At 42.2% G+C, this 18891-nt stretch overlaps 1 protein-coding gene across 1 annotated transcript; it reads left to right on the top strand.

The window, feature by feature from the left end:
- Positions 1-6444: 6444 nt before the first annotated feature.
- On the top strand, positions 6445-12323 carry F2RL1 (F2R like trypsin receptor 1). The gene is made up of 2 exons (XM_066338402.1): positions 6445-6727; positions 10434-12323. Exons 1-2 carry the CDS (start codon positions 6667-6669, stop codon positions 11534-11536), a joined length of 1164 nt encoding a protein of 387 aa, XP_066194499.1. The 5' UTR covers positions 6445-6666; the 3' UTR covers positions 11537-12323.
- Positions 12324-18891: the final 6568 nt, after the last annotated feature.

The raw sequence follows: 18891 nt of genomic DNA, 5'->3' as shown, positions 1-18891 counted from the left end.
TCCATCCTATATCACTTCCAGCACAGAGGTACAAACAAGACAAGAATTGTAATAAACCCATACTGAAAGTAAGTTTCAATTCCCTTCAAGACACTTTTACAAACTCAGCCTAAACTAGTGGCTGTGCTGATGAGTTGTGCAATCTGTGCCTCTCTTTCTCTGCGTCTTACCTAGGTAGAGAGAGTTCTTCCCCAGTTTTCAATAGCAGCAGAATAAGAAGTCAGTATTAGCTAAATAATCGTATTTCAAGTGTATCTATAGAAGTGAGCAGAGGCACAAATACAAGATCAGCTGTATTTTCATGAGCACATTCCATGGAGTGCACCATAGGAATACTGAATATGATGTCATAACTAAATACCTTTCAAAATGCTTATGTGAAAGAATGCTGAATTAGGATTGAACAAAAACCCAAATTGGAGCATGTCCTACACTTTCAATTGCTCGATTTTAATACCTTAACATGCTTTTTTCATGTAGCTGCAGGGACAACTGGAGACAGATGTACTAGAGGCTAAACTGTCAAGACAAGTATAGAAGTATTGCTTTACATTCTGCTTAGACCAAACTGTTTTGTTAAATTCACAAGTCCTTTATCACTGCAAGGTCATAGTGAACAGGAGCCAACTCTACTTCTGTGTCAGCATGGAGCCTGGTTTGGCCCATCTATGTTTCTACCCCTCAGGCATTGAGAATATCTAATATTTTAACCTAGACCTCTAACCACATTTCTTTTTCATGTCTTCAGCCCCATCCCTGGATCTTGCTTTTGAGAAAAGTGAAAATACACATAGCATTAAAAGCCAAAACCAGAAACAAACACAGGATACTGCTGGCAGAAGGTCAGGAAAATCAGGATGGTACCCAGTAACCACTAAGAGATCACCTAAAACAAACAATACTACCTAAATGTTCTGCCAGCAGAGTGCCTTAAAAAATGCCATAAATTACTATGCCACCAACACTGGCACCTCAAGTGGTAACAACATAATAACATATCAGCACAAGAGGCTTATAAAGAACATATTTTTTCATGGCCAGAATTTCAAAAATCTGCAAGAATCTTCGGTTACATGGAGTAAGGGAGGGAACGGAACAGACATCCTGAATACAGAGTGAAAGAAAATAGATCCTTGCTCACAGAGAACTACAAAACACACAGCTGCTGCCCATAAACCCTCGTTTCCTAGGCTCCTTGCTGGACACATAGAGCAAGGGCATTAGTGACAGCCTTTACATAGTACCTAACAAGTGTGCAGCAAGGCCAACCAACTGAGCAGGAAATAGACACCTGTGCAAAGGCTCAGAAAAATAAGCAAGAGAGACCACTTAAGATGGCACAGAGGATTTTAAGAATGAGGTACAGCAAGATGAACTATAAAGAACTTCATCATGTTGAAATGAGTCATCAAAACTGCTTATTGTATCCACAGTCCTGGTCTTGCACTACTAAAGCAGAGCCTTAGTACTTTAGTACCCAGGTACACCCCCAGCTTCCAAGAAGACAGGTGACTAGCCCGAGGGTAGGTTAAAGCACTCAGAGTTAATGCATCAGCTCTTCTGAATCACAAATTAAATCAATTTTTAAAATTAAATTCTTCACATTGTTTCATATGACCCAAACTTCACCCTCCCTCCGAGAATACTTGCATTGGCCACATTCTTTGAAAGATACTTTAAGTGTTGTGCCAGCCCTACAAGACATACTGATTTTTAAAGTTAGGGTATTTTTATATCTACTCCCTTCCAGAACCAAGTTCTTCTTGCTCTTTCAGAAAAAAAAATCCATATATTTGTGTCAGACATGTGGTACAACCACCCACACCTTCTCCCCCAACAGACATGCCATATAATTAATTAAAATAAGCAGCAGACTACAAACATATTTGCCATCTGAATTCAGAAACTCCCATGGAGCAAAGAAGTACACAAAAAAAACTCTACATAATAAAAATTGTTCCCACCCATTTATTCTAGCACAAACTTCACGAGTACTGACAAGCACCTTGCAATAAAACCACATTCATTTTTCAATCAATAAAGGGGTAACAAGTATCTTTGACAGTAACATTATCTTCGTGATTACATGACATCACCATGCTGTTAAAATGACTCAAGACTCAAGGAGTGTATCCCAGAAGGTCACCTTTGGAGCCCCTGTGCTAAAATGTGTTAAAACGAGACTGACCAGCTACCAAAAGTGCAAGGGAGAGTACCTTTCCAGTAATGGCCTTTGCCCCAAGGTGCACGAGACTCCCATGACAACATGCTCCAAACAAACATTGACAGAGCAGGGAATTGCAAGCTGTTCTTCACTTACCTTTTATCAGCTTTGGGTATGCTTTGATAAGCAATGATGTGCAAGCTCAAAGCTCTCTTCAGCCATTGTATTAAAGATTTTTTCCCCAACTCATTATAATATAATGTAGGAGTGTATATAATTTTTTATATTTATATATATATATTTATATATTTTATATATATGTGCAGAAACACACAGAGATATAAATAGATATAGATAGATGATATACACATGTCACAGAAAAGGAAATGTACAGCAGAAAACTCAAGAAACTAACAATTTGTAATAGAAGATTAAGGTTTCATAAACCTCTACAGTCATGTACTTACTTTTCCTGTGGCAGTTTTATTTATCTCAATTATTACGCAGTGATAAACAAGTGTGAACAGGAACACAGTTGCTTTGTGTTTATTTACAAACTGTTAATTTTCTTTCCAAGCTCTTTGATAAACAACATGCTAAGACTGCAAATAGGTTTGACGAATCAGTTCTCTTCAGTAAAGACATCTAAAATCAGCAAGTTTTGACATTGCTCTGTTAAGATGTCCTAGTGATTCAAGTGGTAAGTAGGGTAAGACCATTTCTCCTCTCTATTGAATATTTGTTAAGTCATGAGGAAGAACTGATATATGGACTATACATGGGGAATCTTCATAACAAATATTACCCCTTTGGAAAGTGTAAACCAGGAACTCTAATTTCTCAATAATTTGAGTAGAACAAAATCAGAACAAATGCCTGGCTGGCACTGCACAGACAAAGCCCCACGAACTGCTTACAAGCACCAAAGATCATTAGTTTGTTATAGAATCATAGAATAATTCGTGTTGGAAGAGATCTTTAATGATCATCCAGTGCAATGCCATTCCATAGGCAGGGATACCTTTTATAAAACCAGGTTGCTCAAAGCCCCATTCAACCTGGCCATGAACTTCTCCAGAAATACACAACTTCTCTTGGAAACATATTCTGCTGTCCCACCACTCTCACAGTAAAGAATCTCCTTCCTTATCTCCCATCTAAATCTACTTTCTTTTTAGCTAAGTATGTTAGCCCTTGTCCTATCACTACTAGGCAGGAAACACTAAGTGTTTCTCCCCACCTTTCTCAAAAGCTCCCTCTACATAAAGCAGCAATAAGGTCTCTCTTATAAAACAGATTGATAGAATTCTGTGATTTAGAATTGAAGTCACCTGACATTCCCTCTTATAAGCTCAAATTTTAATTGTTTGGGAATCTAATGATTTTATATTAATACAAGATTTTGAAGGAAGATTACCTTCACATCAATTACATGTTTCTGACACCTCTATAAAAAACTAGACAAGTTACAAACCTATGTTGGCATCGTTTCCTTACATCCACCTGGAGCAAAGTCCAGAGCTGCATGTCTAGAAGATGCACATGCAGTGACACGTGCTTCCACACAGAGCTGCAGCTGTCACGGGACAGCCAGAACCAGATTTCACTTAGCAACAGCAATAAATACTTTTCCCACGTGTGCTCAAGTCCCTTCCACTGTTGCTGGATCTAAGCAAAACAAAGAAGAAGCTGTCTGCTTTAAATGTACAGGGGACAAAAAGATGGACTGGATGGAATAAATCAAGCGAGAGCTAAGAATGAAAACTGTAACTGGGCACTGGTTACAACAGACCACTCCTTAGTAATAGGGCTCTGAGAGGAAAACCTCTGAAGACCAGTAAAGGGAGGCTAGATAAAAAGCCAGATGAGAAGACTACAGCTCACTGAACAAGGTGATTAAAAGCAGGATTAAATGCCTATGAGGTTTATAATGGTAAAGTAAATAAAACAGCACTGAAAGTGAGACAGAGAGAGACAGGGAGGGAGGCTGGAGGGATGGGCTATGACTTTCCCAGTGTTTGGCAAGAAGGCTGGGACTTAGATGAGAAATCCATAAACTGTGTGGGTGATGAACAGGAACTGTATTTTCAATTATGCAGTAACTTACAACATAGACTCAAAAACAAGAAGCCCTTAATGTCAAATCTGACACCTCAAACTTTCCAGTGCCATTTACCTTCATCTCTGGGTTCTCCAAGACGATTCCCAGCTACATCTCATGACCATAACAGAAAGACCAAAAAAAAAAAAAAAAAAAAAAGTTTTTTCTCTTTCAGAACCACATAAAACAGAGTATATTCACACCATGCTCATTCAAAACAGGTGGGGGGAAAAAAGGCAAGTTTATCACTATTTGAACACAGAGCATTTTGCAAAGGAAGGCAGAGAGAGTATTACTGTCTGCAGGTGTGAACCAGGGTTGGACACAAAGTTTTAATTTTGGAATTTGGTAAGCAGTGTGCTTGATTTGACAACCATGAAAACCTTCAAAATGCATGTCTGTGAGGATAAACAGAAAACACTGACGACATGCTAATTTTGTTCCTGAAACCCCTATTTGCAAAACCAAAGGGAGATTAGTATATTCTAAGCTTAAGTGAAGCTGCCAAGTGCAAACATCCCTTACTTACCCTTTCCTACTGGGTCATGCCAGTGCAGTACCACAAGTGCACGCGGGTTAAGCAGCAGTCACACATTTTCTTGTCCATCTGTCATATGACAAATGTAACTCATATATAACATATTCAGGCACAGTGCTGTTTAACTTGTTCATCCATGAACTTGGATGAAGGACCAGATGCCTCTTGTGAGGTTGGTGACAACATAGAGCTGGAATGAGTGGCTGGTTTTTGGATCCCTGTGCAGCCATCCTTAACAGACTGGACCTCATCGATGCCGTCAGTGATCTGAAGGGAGGCTGTCAAGATGGACCAGGCTCTTCACAGCTGTGCCAAGCAATAGGGTAAGAGAATAACAGGCAGCAACTGATGCACAGGAAGTTCCATCTGAACATGAGCAAGAATTTCTCTGCTGTGAGGGTGACAGAGCACTGAACACATTGACCAGGGAAGGTGTGGAGTCTTCTTCTCTAGAGGCATCCAAAAGCTGACTGGACAGGACAAAACCCTGAGTAACGCACTCCAGAGGACCCTAGTTAGGCAGGGAGACTGAACCAAATTACTTTCTGTGACCGCTTCCAACCTGATCTGTTCTAAGATTCCAACATTCTGTGATGTTATAACACGCAAGAACAAGAAACCTGGAAGGCACAACACAGTATTGCTATAAACAATAAAATCCGGAATTAGAAAGAAAATTGGCCAATTGTCCAACAAAAGGACTATTGGAACAGCAAAAGCTCGGTCTAGTCCCGAACCCCTTACGATAAACCATGTTAACAAACTATGTTAGGTACCATACAGGCACTTGCCCCTTTAGGCAACAGCGTCTCCCACAGAAAAGACCATCCCTCAGCCTCTCAGCTGCCTTTTTCTTCTCCCTTCTTCCCGTGATTGGTGGATTTCAGAGCCTCAAGGTGATTGGCTCCTTTTCTAGAGTCTCATTGGTCTTTAGCAGGGGCTCCTCTGGACCAATCATTTTTTCCCGCCTTTGAATGATTGGTCAGTTGGGTCCACCAATTACTGACCCGGAGTGATGTCCTGATTCGGGTCCTACTGCGGGGGAGGAAGGGTTCCCTCTTTTTTCCCTCTTTCTCTGCTGACAACCTGGCAAATACTCTAACAATTTTTTAACTTCTTACACTCCTACTATTAAAAACTTATAGTGACAATTTATACAAACTTGCAATCGCAACTATACAACACTTATAGTAACAACTCGTACAAAGCTACAGCTGGAATTAACGCTTATGAGATACATAACCATTTATGACAGACACGTACAAAGTTACAAACGGAAATGGAAACATATAGGATACATATCTACGCACTCAGAACTAAAACTTTTCACTTTAAACGTTTATGACAGTATGTTACGAGACCGCCGGACTAACGCGCTCCCTCCCTAAACGCTCCGGGGCCTTGTCAGAGCCAGAGCAACGCCGCTCCGCCGCACCAGCGGTTCGGCACGGACCGCGGCCGCTCCAGGCGCGCTGCTCGGCCGTTCTGGGCAGCCGGGGCCCGCTAACAGCGCGCCCCGCGGGCAGGGCCCACCGGCGGGCTCCGCCACGGGCTCCGCGGGCTGAGAGCCGGGCCCCGGAGCTGCACCGGCCGGCGGGCGGCAGGCGCGGCCTGAGGCTGACCCGCCGCCCGCGGGGGCTGCGGCGGAACCGCCATTTCGCGCCGGGCGGCGCGCACCCCGCGGCGAGCACCGCCACCATTTCGGGGCCACCCTCCGCCGTGAGGGAAGGGCCCGGGCCGGCCCCGCCCGCCGCGGGGCTGGTCCTGAGCCCGGCCGCCCCCTCCGCGCCGCCCCGCTCAGGTATCAGGTGAAACTGGTCGGCAGCGCGGCGGGAGTGGCGGCGGCCGGAGCGCGGCGAGAGGATGGCTGCGCGCCTGCCGCTGGTGCTGCTGTTCTGTGCGCTGTTAGAAGCTGCTGCCGCAGGTGAGAGGAGCGGCGTGAGCTGCCGGCTCGGCTGGGATCAGCGGGCAGCTGAGGGATCAGCGGGCAGCTGAGGGATCAGCGGGCAGCTGAGGGATCAGCGAGCAGCTGAGGGATCAGCGGGCAGCTGAGGGATCAGCGGGCAGCTCGGCCGCCCCTCAGCCGCGGGCGGGGGCTCGGCGGGGCAGGTGTCTGGTCTGCCTGGGGTTCGGGGAGCCCGGAGCGGACGGGGCAGGTTCTGCGGAGTCGGGCGGGTCGGAAAACCCGTGCGGGTTGGTGGTGTGGCTGCCGGGACCCGCGGGCAGGGCTCCCCGGCGGGGAGGGAAAGCGCTTCACGGGCGTGAAGCCCCCGCAGGGCTGTGGGACGCGTGGGGCTCGGCTTCTCCCGCCTTGTAGAGAGCTGTGGAATGAATGACGCGGCTTGGAAGGGACCGTAAATTTCCCATCTGGTTCCAACTCCCTCTCTCGCGTTATGGGCAGGGACACCTTTTACTACAGCAGGTTGTCTGGAGTCCCGTCCAGCCTGGCCTTAAACGCTGCCAGGGATGAGGCATCCGCAGCTTCTCTGAGCAGCTTGTTCAGTGCCTCATCACCCTCACATAAAGAGTTTCTTCCTAGTATCCAGTCTAACTATATCTAACTCTCTTTCCATTTATAACCATTCTGGCTGGTCCTGTGAGTTAGTCGCCTTGTAAATGCAGTTTGAGGGGAAAAAAAACCCTAAAAAGCCACTCATATTAATATTTCACTGCATTAAGTTAATTTTTCACCACCTTTTTAATAAACTGCATTGCTATATCTGTATATGGCTTTGCCCTGTGTCCTTACATATTTCATACCAGGGTTATTTACCTAATAAAATCATACGCGTAAAGATTGTGTAAATATTGAAACCAAACATAGGCTATACATCATATACCTATTGAAGCCAAGCATACGTCATGTTTTCTCAAGGGGTAGATGCTAGGTAGCTGCAAATTGTTCAGAGCCGAGTTCCTGAAACCAAACTGCCGTTTAGTAGCCTAATTGCCTGACCTCGACGGAGTGAGGAATTTGGAGTTCTCGGGGAAGAGGGAGAGATATTGAAGATCCAAAACCCCGTATAATCTTTAATTTAGTCCTGTTGGGAGTGTTACTTCCATGAGTAAAGTGGTTGATTTTTGGATACTTCGTGCTGCTGTCACTTTTGTGTCTGCAGGGTAGGCATAAACTTGTGTTTGGTATGTAGTGGCTTATATCTTCTGGACAAATGGCAAAGGTATTGAAACAGTCTTTTGTGGGAGGAGAGAGTACGCTTTTCCCGTGGGCAGATTAGCAAGTCAACTGCATTCTCTTTACGTGAGTCAAGCAGGGTGAAACTGGTCTTGGAAAAGAGCTCGATTGTTATGGAAAACGGCAAGTGGTGAAAGAGTAAGAAAAGGATGTAGAAATGCACATACCTAACAAAGGATTGGTTGCTCGGTGAGGGAGTGTAAACTGCAAGGAAACAGGACACTGTCTCCTTATATGTATAGGCTGGACTGAAAAAAGCTGCCCAGTGTATGTAATCAGAAGTTTTGAGGCTCGAATTGAAGTCAGAATAAAAACAAGAGTTGGTCTCTGAAATAACTATGTCTTACAAAGTAGAATAAAACAAATCTTTGTCTCCGTTCTGACATTCTTGCAATACAAAGTCCTGTCTGTGGTTCAGGTATCTGAACATCCATTTTACTGTAGCTCTTACTGTAACATCTCACAGTATCACTTCAGGCTTTTATTTTTCCTACCTAACCTCTGATCTTCAATTGCAAAGCATTGTTTTATATGGGATCACAAAACATTAGTAAGAGCAAAGAGCCAGTATTTACTCTTCTAGTTTTTTACAATAATTTAAGTCATTGGAATAGAACAAAAATAGCATGACTGCAATTTGGTTGCATCGAGCACTTTCTGATGGACAGGTGCTTAACATTGCACTGTATGGTGCATTTTTACTGTATCCTGACCACTGCTAGCAACTTGGTATATAGGGTCTGTTTCTAAGCATCTCCAGGATCTTTCTCAGCTTGAGCTGTAAGCCTAGGAAAATCAGCATTGCTTAGCTCAGTATCAGTTCAGTATCTGATGTCTGTAAGCTATGACCTTTAGGCTGGTTTTATGGGTTCTCATATTCACAGCTTGGCTTAGGGAGCTAAGATTGCTGCATTATAATTAAACTTTGCAGTCTTGAACAGTATTGCTGATGTTATCATGGAGCTTGAATGTCTGAATGGAGAATTTTTAAAATTCTGCTTTGTTGTAATTACACCACATATAGACCGAAATGGCTACTTGGCATTTGAATTAATTTGCTTTAGGATAATGGTTTCGTTAGTATAATTTAAGCCTCTGTCTTCATGCAGTCTACTGCAAAGATTTGTCCGTGTCATTGTACAAGCAAAAAGTTTTCTTGCCCCTCAGTTTTCCAGTGAAGGCTGCCTGGGCCTGGAGATATTCAAGTGCTCAAGTGGATCTGGGTTAACTTAATTCAAAACTCTGAGGAGTATCAATATTTGTGTGTTTCTCTATACATCTTCAAAAGGTTGCAGAGTCTAGGCAGGAGTCTAATGCTGTACATCAGACATTTGCAGTTATAATTTGAAAGGAACAGCTATCTAAAGTGGGCTACTTAGGGGAGTCTACTGGGAACCACACACAGTTCTGTATTTACATACTTCTTGTATGAGAATTCTTTAAAATGTAAGGTGTGAGCATTCTTTCATTTGGAAAATGTATCAATTATTTATTAACAAAGGGGCCATGCTTCAACATTCTTTATGGCTGTTCACTGTTCAGGTACTCAAAAAGACTCTTATGTTCCAGCTGAGGGACTGAGCTATCCAAAGTCTGTCCTACAGGACTCAGCAGTGGGGAGCACCTGGCTCACCCATATGGTTTGTGAGCTCTAACAGCATTTGAAGAGGCAGAGCTAAGTGAAGTGACAAGAGTTTGTATATGGAGCAGTCGTAGCTGTCAGCTCTACCACATGGCACTTCGAGTAGAAACCACAGAGAGCATCTCTCTTGAAGGAGATCCCAGATGAGGACTGTATATTGCAACTTCATGCACAAGAGTTAGTGTGTTCAAATTTCTGTTCAGATATACTGTAATGTGTGGGGGCCCCTTGAGATCATTTGTGCATGGCTTTGGACACGGTGTTCTGACTTTGAGTTTTAGCTTGTCTTAAGGTAGTATGCTCTCTTTTTACTGTATAGCTGATTTTTGAGCCATCTAAACTGGTGAAGCTTTTACTGCAATTAAATTAGCCTGCTGTGAAGTTTTCTGAGTCCCAGCACTCACGTGATCTGGCACTGCTGTGTGAAAAGCTAATGGTGCCCTGGAGTAATTGAAGCAGTTTCTGCTGTGGCTGTTCAGGTGGTAGGAGAACCTGACAGCTCATTTTAACAAGGCATTTTTAATATCACTGGTGATGTGGGAAAGTGTTTTTGTTTCTGGTAAAATCTTTAAATTCTTGTGGGGGTAAAAGTTGTCTTTTGGACAATAAATTTAAAAGAAAAGGAAGATAAATCATCAAGTGTTTGAACATCAGTCTTAATTTTTCTGTTGATAAGGCTGCCTGTAAATGTTCAGAGTAAATCACTGTGTCTAGTTTTATTTTTTAAAAGGGCAAAAAGTCTGTATTTCAATAACAGCGACTTTTTTTTTTTTTTTTTTTTTTTTTTAATTCTAGGAAATAATGGAACCAGCAGACCAAAAGGAAGAAGTTTCATTGGCCTCAAGGTTCCAACTGCAAATAATTCTGAAGAGTTATACGAGGTGGATGAATTTGTAGCAGAAGTCCTCACAGGAAAGCTGACTACAGTTTTTCTTCCCATTGTTTATATCTTTGTCTTTATAATTGGTTTGCCAAGCAATGCCATGGCTCTCTGGGTCTTCTTTTTCCGAACAAAGAAGAAACATCCAGCTGTGATTTATATGGTTAACTTGGCATTGGCAGACCTTCTTTTTGTTGTCTGGTTCCCACTGAAGATTTCATACCATCTAAATGGCAATAACTGGCTATTTGGTGAAGGTCTCTGCAAAGTATTTGTTGGGTTTTTCTATGGAAATATGTACTGTTCTATCCTCTTTATGACATGTCTCAGTGTACAACGGTATTGGGTTGTGGTGAACCCCATAGTGAATTCAAAAAAGAAATCAGAAATTGCTTTGGGCATCTCCATTGGTATCTGGATAGTGATTTTGTTGGGCACTATTCCATTGTATCTTGTTAATCAGACGACATATATTTCAAATCTTAACATCACAACCTGCCATGATGTGTTGCCTGAAAACGTTTTGGCTCATGATATGTTGATTTATTTTCTCTCACTTGCAACTGGACTCTTCTTAATCCCAGCTATCATCACTGCTCTTGCATACATTCTAATGATTAAGACCCTGAGTGCTTCCATCATAGATGTAAGCACTGGGAAGAAACGAAAAAGAGCAATCAAACTCATTATTGTTGTCCTGTCCATGTATCTTATTTGTTTTACACCTAGCAATGTGCTGATTATTGTGCATTATTCACTCCTCAAAGCCTACAGCCAGAGCCATCTGTATGTGTGGTACATAACTGTGTTGTGTCTTTCCACTTTGAATAGTTGTATTGATCCGTTCATCTATTATTATATTTCAAAAGACTTCAGAGACAACCTTAAATATGCTCTTCTTTGCCGAAGTGTGAGAACTACGCAGAGGATGCAAGTGTCTCTCTCATCAAGCAGGTACCCCAAGAAATCAAGTTCTTATTCTTCAAACTCAAGTAGGACCAATAAATCAACCTACTGAGTTTAATCTTAGAAAAGTGAAGTTTTCTCACGGCTGAAGAAAGGATGTGTGACAATAGACTTACTTTGTACAAGAGAGTCTGAAGAAACACCTCTGCATTTTAATTGCATTGAAGCCCGGAATTTGGAACTGGCAGTTGCTTGTTCTGTGTAGAAATGATAAGCAGATGGATCTTCCGGGGGAAACGGGGAGGGATAAAAAAGACATTTCAGATGCTGTGCAAAAATGCTGCTGACCTAGAAGTGAGTTATGGCTGAAGACGTTCTTGTTGAATATAAAAGTTGCTTAAAAACAAAATGTCTCTGGAATATTATGCAGTATTGTTGGTATTTTTAATTACCAGAAAAATCTGTTTTGTTTAACTGTAACTGTAATGTATTAAGCATCTGAATAGATTGTGTATAGGATCTTGCTCTGTGTACCTGCTTACAATGAACATCATGTGAGGCCGTAGAGAGAAGTAGCGGAGAGCCCATTTCACCATCTTGGATTAGACTGCTTAATATCTTTGGCATAACATAATTTATATATTGTTTTCCAAGATACTGTGCTGTAAATACTAACATTGCAAAAGCTTACAATGTTATCTTGTTTGAGTTGACAAGCTGATCTTGTTATCAGCTAGCACTGGGATAAAATGTTAGTTGAGATTATCCACTGTTACTTAACATTTGCCAGTACATGATCTTGTATGGGGATATGCAACGAAGTTTTGATGGATAGCTATTTGATTTTATAAAATGTGCCTTATATTTTTTAAGACATCTAAATAATACTTTTTTTTTTATAACACATTTGAGTTGGGTGCTTTCTTTTGTTCTTTTACATGAACTTCAAAAGTAGTTCAACTTCACTATTTCAACTTGCCTGGCTTCACAAAACAAAGATGATATTCCTAACAGTTAATTATAAGCGTGACAACTGTAGCTGTAATGTCTAAATGGGTAGAGTAAAATTTAACTAATGACACATTTGTTTAGAGAGCAATGAAAGTAGGATGATTTGTGATAGCATTTCAGAGGACCAAGCTAAAGTAGCAGTGTCTTATTAAGATGATAACATATGTCTTATTAAGGAGCAGAGAGTTTACAGCTCCAGATGACATGGAATACAAATGCTTCTTGGACATTAACAGTTCTCTCTTCCTGTTTCCTGACAAATGCAGGGAAATAATTGCATATTTATTACTGAACTGAAGGTGTTAGCACCCAGTTACTGGAAAATAACTGTACATAAGAGGCCAGAGTTCACTGGAAGAATTTGGAATGAAGTTATGCTGTCTTCAGAAAAGGCTGTCTGAACTCTTACCACAGCCTGTTCCCTTTATCTTGCTAAGCAGCCCCAGTATGCTTCCTGCTCCAAATGCAGTAGTGAGTAATATGAAGAAAGGACATCCAGTTCGTGTAATTACAGACTTACGTGTGCTTTGTCAGGAGTACAAAGGTTATAGGTTGTGTGTTGTAAAGATGATGTATAATACCAGAAAGAGACTGCTCATGATTCAGATGACTGTTAAATGTCTAAAATTTGCTGTGCTTAATATAGCCTGTCTTTTGGAGGACAATATTTATTTCTTGTCATTATTAATCACAAGTGCACTAAGCACTGTTTGTATATCTATATTCTCTTCATTTTTTCTTTCCTTTCAAACAATTGGACAACTCTGTTGCGGTTCATGTGAAGGAAAGGGCTGATCCTCTTGACCATTTCTCCCTTCTAGCCTTCATCTGCAGGTTGGCAAAGCAGGCTGCAATGAAGGATCTTTTGAACCTGTGGCAACAGTGGAGGTCTGCCAATGACACAAGTAAGAATTAGATGGTACTGCAGTATGTTGAGATCTTCTTGAGAAAGAAGTTTATTAAATATAATAATTTCTTTTTAAAATGAGGCTCTACAATGTGTGACAGATTTTGGAGAATACTATTCAAGGAGCACACAGTCATTTAAGTGAAGTTTTTTCCTCCTGTGTAGCTATATACAGGAGCAAATCCTTGTCCTGAATTTAGCATTAATTAGTGTGCTTCAATTAACAAAGCAGTTAGACTAGGCTGGTTGTTCAATTTGATTCAGTTCCTTGAATAGTTAATCATATGCCTGTGCAGCCAGGTAGTGGTGGGGTGAGAACATATAGCCTAGGAGGGTGGAGGTGGTTGCTTAAACTTTTTCTGTGGTGAGACTAGAGAAGGGGAGGCTGTACTTGTGGGCAGGGTTGGTTTGTATAAAAGTGATTGTCTTAAGTTTACAATAAATATATTCCTGAACAGTGCCAACTTTGCAATTCAAACACTTAGAATGAAGTGCCTACCTACCTATTTCTGATTAAAGGTTTAGATGCTAAAAAATAATCAGTGCTACATTCATAAAAGAATCATGGAGTTGAAAATCAGTGTATTTCACATGCACCATGTCAAGCTTTCACAAGCAGCTCAAGCTTATGCTGTACCTGAGTAGATTAGCCTGTCCCTTAACACAACTGTGTGGTCATGCTGTTTCCTCATACTGTCACAAGCAACTGTGACCTTGGGTTAGATGGGATCAGTTCTGGGTTAAAGTTAAACTAGGAGGATGGAGGAAAGTTTACTTCTAGCTTGAATCAGTATTTGGTTGTTAAGCTGGATGAACTGTCTGTTCAGAACAAGAGAGAAGCTCGGACTGTCTCACCACCAACATGCTTCCACTGTGCAACTGCAAGGCAAGTTAAAGCACAGTAGCTGCAAAACCTCTGCCTAAACTCCCAAGCTGGAGGGAGCAAGCATCCACCCATGACTGTAGGAAGGGCTCTGCTCATTCTGGCTCAAGATAGATCCAGCTCTGCCAGAGTAATCTCACCTGTGCCTCTGGAGGTGAACAAGACAGCAAGGCATCAAGGGGCATGAGAAGAAGACAGCAAGACTGCTGTACAAGGCATCTGGACAACATACCAGATGCACAGAAGGTGTGGCCAGCACCAGTTGTGTGCTGTGCTTTGGAGCATAGTTGAGATGTGCTCTGAAATTCAGAAAAAAGGAGACGAAGGCTGGAGGAACTAAGCTCCTTGCCAGCTGTGAGGAAAGCTGCTGCTGAGGACTGTCTGTGACTAGGAACATGTGTAACAGCAACAGAAAGAATTTAGAGGTAGATACCCAGGTGGGAGTAAAGCCACCACAGCCACATCCCCCATCATACTGTCTCAGCATCCTGCTACTTTCAGCATGAGAATTTCCTGAAATCTAACGTGGCTGCCCTAATTTGGGTCTCATGTTGTCAACCTCCTTTTATTCACTTTGTATCAGGACCCACAGTCTTCTTTGAGTGGCCCCTCATTCTCAAAGGGGAAGATAATGTGAGTAAGTCTCTAACTGAAATCCACTTGAAATTTTGTAAGCCAGTATTTTATTCCCTTTTAGGTACTTTGCACATTGAGGTGTCATAGCCAGTTCCTTCCTTCCCAGTCAACCACCCTCAGCAGTATTTTTGTTTCCTTTACCTTCCCATTTCCATACACAGTCTCCAAAAAACACATAATATTTGAGCTGTGGATGGTAGTGATGACTTTTGTTTTGCACTGTGTTGCTTCCCCAATAGCCCCTAATATTCAACTCCTTAGCAATGAACTGGTGTTTTCATTCAGCTGCCTGTAATTACATCTCTCTCCCGATTGGTTTCAGTCATTTCACAAGCCATATTCTGTATGCCAAGTTAGAATGTTAGCAGCAAGCTTCGGTTCCTCAGTGCTGTACCCTCTTCAGACCATTTATAAATGTGCAGAACTGTACAGGTCCAGCACCACACTGGTGAGTAACAGGCATAGTGAAGACTGGCTGTTTTTCTGCTGCTGTGCATTTCTTTCAACTGTGCAATCAGTTATTCTGAAATAACCTTCCCTCTTAAAACACGGCTGCCTACTTTGTTTGAAAGTCTTTGATTGAAATTTTGCCAAAAATCTTTTGGAAATCCAGGTAGGCTGGATGTGCTGGATGACCCTTATCTCTGTTTGTGTTTGGCCTCTTCCAAGAACTCCACAAAGCTTTTAAGTCCAGAATTCTGTTTATAAAAACAGTGGTGACTTTTACCAGAAAGGTCAAGAAGTTTCATAGTGATGTCCCTTCTTAGACTTTGTTAACTGCTCAGTACATATACTGAGATCATGGAACTATATTTTCCTTGACATACCAGGACCTTTTACTGGTCACAGCTTTGGCTCCCAGTATTCAGGTATAATTTTGGAAAGAGTTAACTTAGACCTAGCTGAATTAGTGTGTTTTTTCATAACTCCTCTATGAATACCACATAATACCTCCTCTAATTCACCCACCAAGTTCAGCATTCATTTTGTCTGACTGTGGTATGGTGACTGAAGATATTTAGCACTTTATGTTGTAACTGCCTTGGGAATCAAGCAGTGGAATGCCTACCTACAATAACAGCCATTTGGGATCCAAGTTTCATTATGGACGTATTTAGTCTGTCTTAGGTTCTTTGAACATGGTTAATAAACAGTTTAACTCCTAAGTACAGCATAAGCACAGTAGTCATCATCATTTTGATTCAACAACAGACAGGAGAGTATGTATTACCTACATGTTTTTTCTCAGGAGTGATAACCTTCTTTAGGTTTGCAGGTAAACATTCTCCAGGCACTGTTTGCTAGCAGGACCAGTACAACAGGCTGGGTACATAATCAGCTCTCTGTCATCCAGGCCAAGGGAGGTTGAGATGCTTTAGATAATGGAGAAAAAGACTGGAGATTGTGAAGGATGTATGGAATGCTGTGCAGAGATATGGTGACAACTTCCATCAGTACATGAGGACTCAGCTATCCAGTGCTAACTTCTGTGACTTGGACTTTTTTTCACTTGTTGAAGTGTGTCTGGAACCAGCTTCCCTGGTGGTCTGGCCAACTCTTTGGAGGCCAGGAAAAGGGGGAAAGCCCTATTTGCATGAACATGGAGATAGGTTCATAGCTGCACTGGAGTTCATAAAAAACCTGGGATTGCTCCTGTAGTACAGTCAGCTCAGTGGTACCAAGCTCTGCCTAGTATTATCTGTGACTAAATCTGTCAGAGTCAATCTCCAGAGTCTATACCTCAATATAGATGCAGCATTCCAAATGCAGAGATAGCTAGTGTGTCCACTCTCATGTCTCTGAGTACCCTGCTTCCCTGCCACACTGTTCATTCGGCATTCAAAATTCAACATTCACAGCTATTAATGCTACGTGCAACTTGTGTCAGCGTGGTGCTCACCTGGGTATTGCTTTTTGCCAGAGCATAGGAGTGTCCACAGAAGACAACAGGTGCAATCTCTGCTCAGCAGACCCATGGCTGGAGCCCTAATGTAGCTGTAAGCTGGAGACTGAACCTTTGTGGTGGAACTTGCTGCACCTGGCCTCCGTGAGATTATTATGTGTTGTAAAGCAGAGTCCCTGCTGCTAAAGTTAGGTCTGCATTTGGAGGTCTGCATGTCAACAACATGCAGGGAGCACACATCGACTAAGCCTCAATCGTTCATTTCAAAAGTGTTAGTAATATGCAGTAAAGAGCATTAATGAGCACTTGTATAATGAAGCAAGGCAACAAAATGTGGGAGGAGAACAAAAGCCTGAATTTGACCAGTCTATGTATGGAACTTGAGAGAAATACCCCAATAACAACTCTCAGCTCTATCAGTAGGTCACTTTCAGGTATTACAGCTCCCATGAGCAATCAGTTGGTGCAGAGACCTCTGGGGAAACAATAGGCAGGAGGGATATCTGTATTTTATCGCAGTTTTAAAAATCAATGTATAGTAATTCTTAAAGCTGGCAGGGTTTTAATTGCCAAGCATGCATCAAGTGGTGGGTGCTCTATCTGAGAACAAACATGAGTGGCATAAGTGGATATCTCTGTTGCAGTTATCAGCTATATTTGGTTCAGCAACTGCACTCCAGCTTTGTGCCTCACCTTCAAGAAGCAAACTGCTGGGAACAGAGTTCAGTATGTTTGAGTCTGAAGTGCTGTTTATTTGATAACACCCTTTCCCCTCCCTTCCCCAGTTTATAGCATTTACCAGGTTTTTAATGTCCATGTGATCACTTGGAGAGGAGATTAATATGCTTCTACAGTTCATGATATATATATAGTTCCTGTTGCTTAGTAAGAGTTTAGTTAGGTAACATCCTGGACATTTTGGCTATGCTGCCTTTAGCTCTGTGGCAGTGTAGCACTGTGAAATACCATCAGTATTCATGCTTTCTCCACAGAGTCTGAGTTCGGGACAGTATGTACTCATAGTGTTGTGGTTTAGCAGCCGGGTCCATGCGCCCCCAGCTGAATGACTGCAGTGGGGACGGTTCTATCACATAATCCTGTGGACTGCAGCAAGTGGAGAGGTAGAGCTCGTTTGCCTGGAGCCTGTGTGTGCATATGTAACCACTTGGGGAGAATGAGTAATTTAGGTGGGTAAAACAAAGGGATATGCTGTTTCTTTGGAGAGGCTAACTCACTGAATAAGAGAAAATTAATTAAATAATTAACTTGAAGAACATAAATCTAAAAATAAAGTTTTCTGGGTAGGAGGAGTTTCTTTAATGTCCTGAAGACTGTCCTACACTGTCATACGCTTACAAAATCCAGGGAGATATACAAAAAAAAACAAAAGAAGCCGTCGATGGGTCAAAATGACTGCATTGGCTCAGGAGGGAGCGCCACACTGTGGTGTTCCTGGATTTAGCTGGCGGTGACTCAGGACCAGCGCATACTTTCAGACTGACGCAACACGACCCTGGACATTTCATCTTCAAATCCCGGTCTGGTAAACCTGTCTGGCTTTCTGTGAGTGGATGAACTGAACAACATAGTTCAAAGTGTAAAAGTATCTAGGAGAAGCCCTTAGCACTAATTCAGGACATGATGAAGACAAGTGGTGCTGTATCCCATTCAAATGAAGTTGCCTGCTTTTGTTTGAAGCCACTAATGTGTCTCCATTAATTTCAGAAGCACAGCTGGAAATGCTGGGGGTGGCTGTATTGTGGTGATATTATGTGTGATCTGGGGTGAAGAGTGCTATTGTTGTGGAGAGTGACTTGATGGTAAAATGAAATGCTGAAAGGAAGTTATGGAACTGCTCTGTCATAATTTATGAAGACTGTGTGTATTGGCCTGGTTGCCTGGAAGCTCCCTGTGTCACTATGACTGGTTAAATAGGGAGAGTAATGAATACTACAACAATAGCCAGTAAGATGATCCTCAGTAAATGTCTGAGTGGCTGCCAGACCCTGGGAGAGCAGACAAGGTTGAGAAGCCTTGCAGCACTCCCAGCAAGCGTGGCATTTTGGTTAGCAGGGTCAGCAAGGAAGATGTCAAAGGGAATCTCTAAAGCTGATGGCTGCTGCACTG

Source organism: Sylvia atricapilla, chromosome Z (assembly GCF_009819655.1).
Source record: "Sylvia atricapilla isolate bSylAtr1 chromosome Z, bSylAtr1.pri, whole genome shotgun sequence".
Taxonomy (NCBI): domain Eukaryota; kingdom Metazoa; phylum Chordata; class Aves; order Passeriformes; family Sylviidae; genus Sylvia; species Sylvia atricapilla.
Note: the sequence above shows the minus strand (reverse complement) of the source record. Positions and strands in the feature narration are given on the sequence as shown.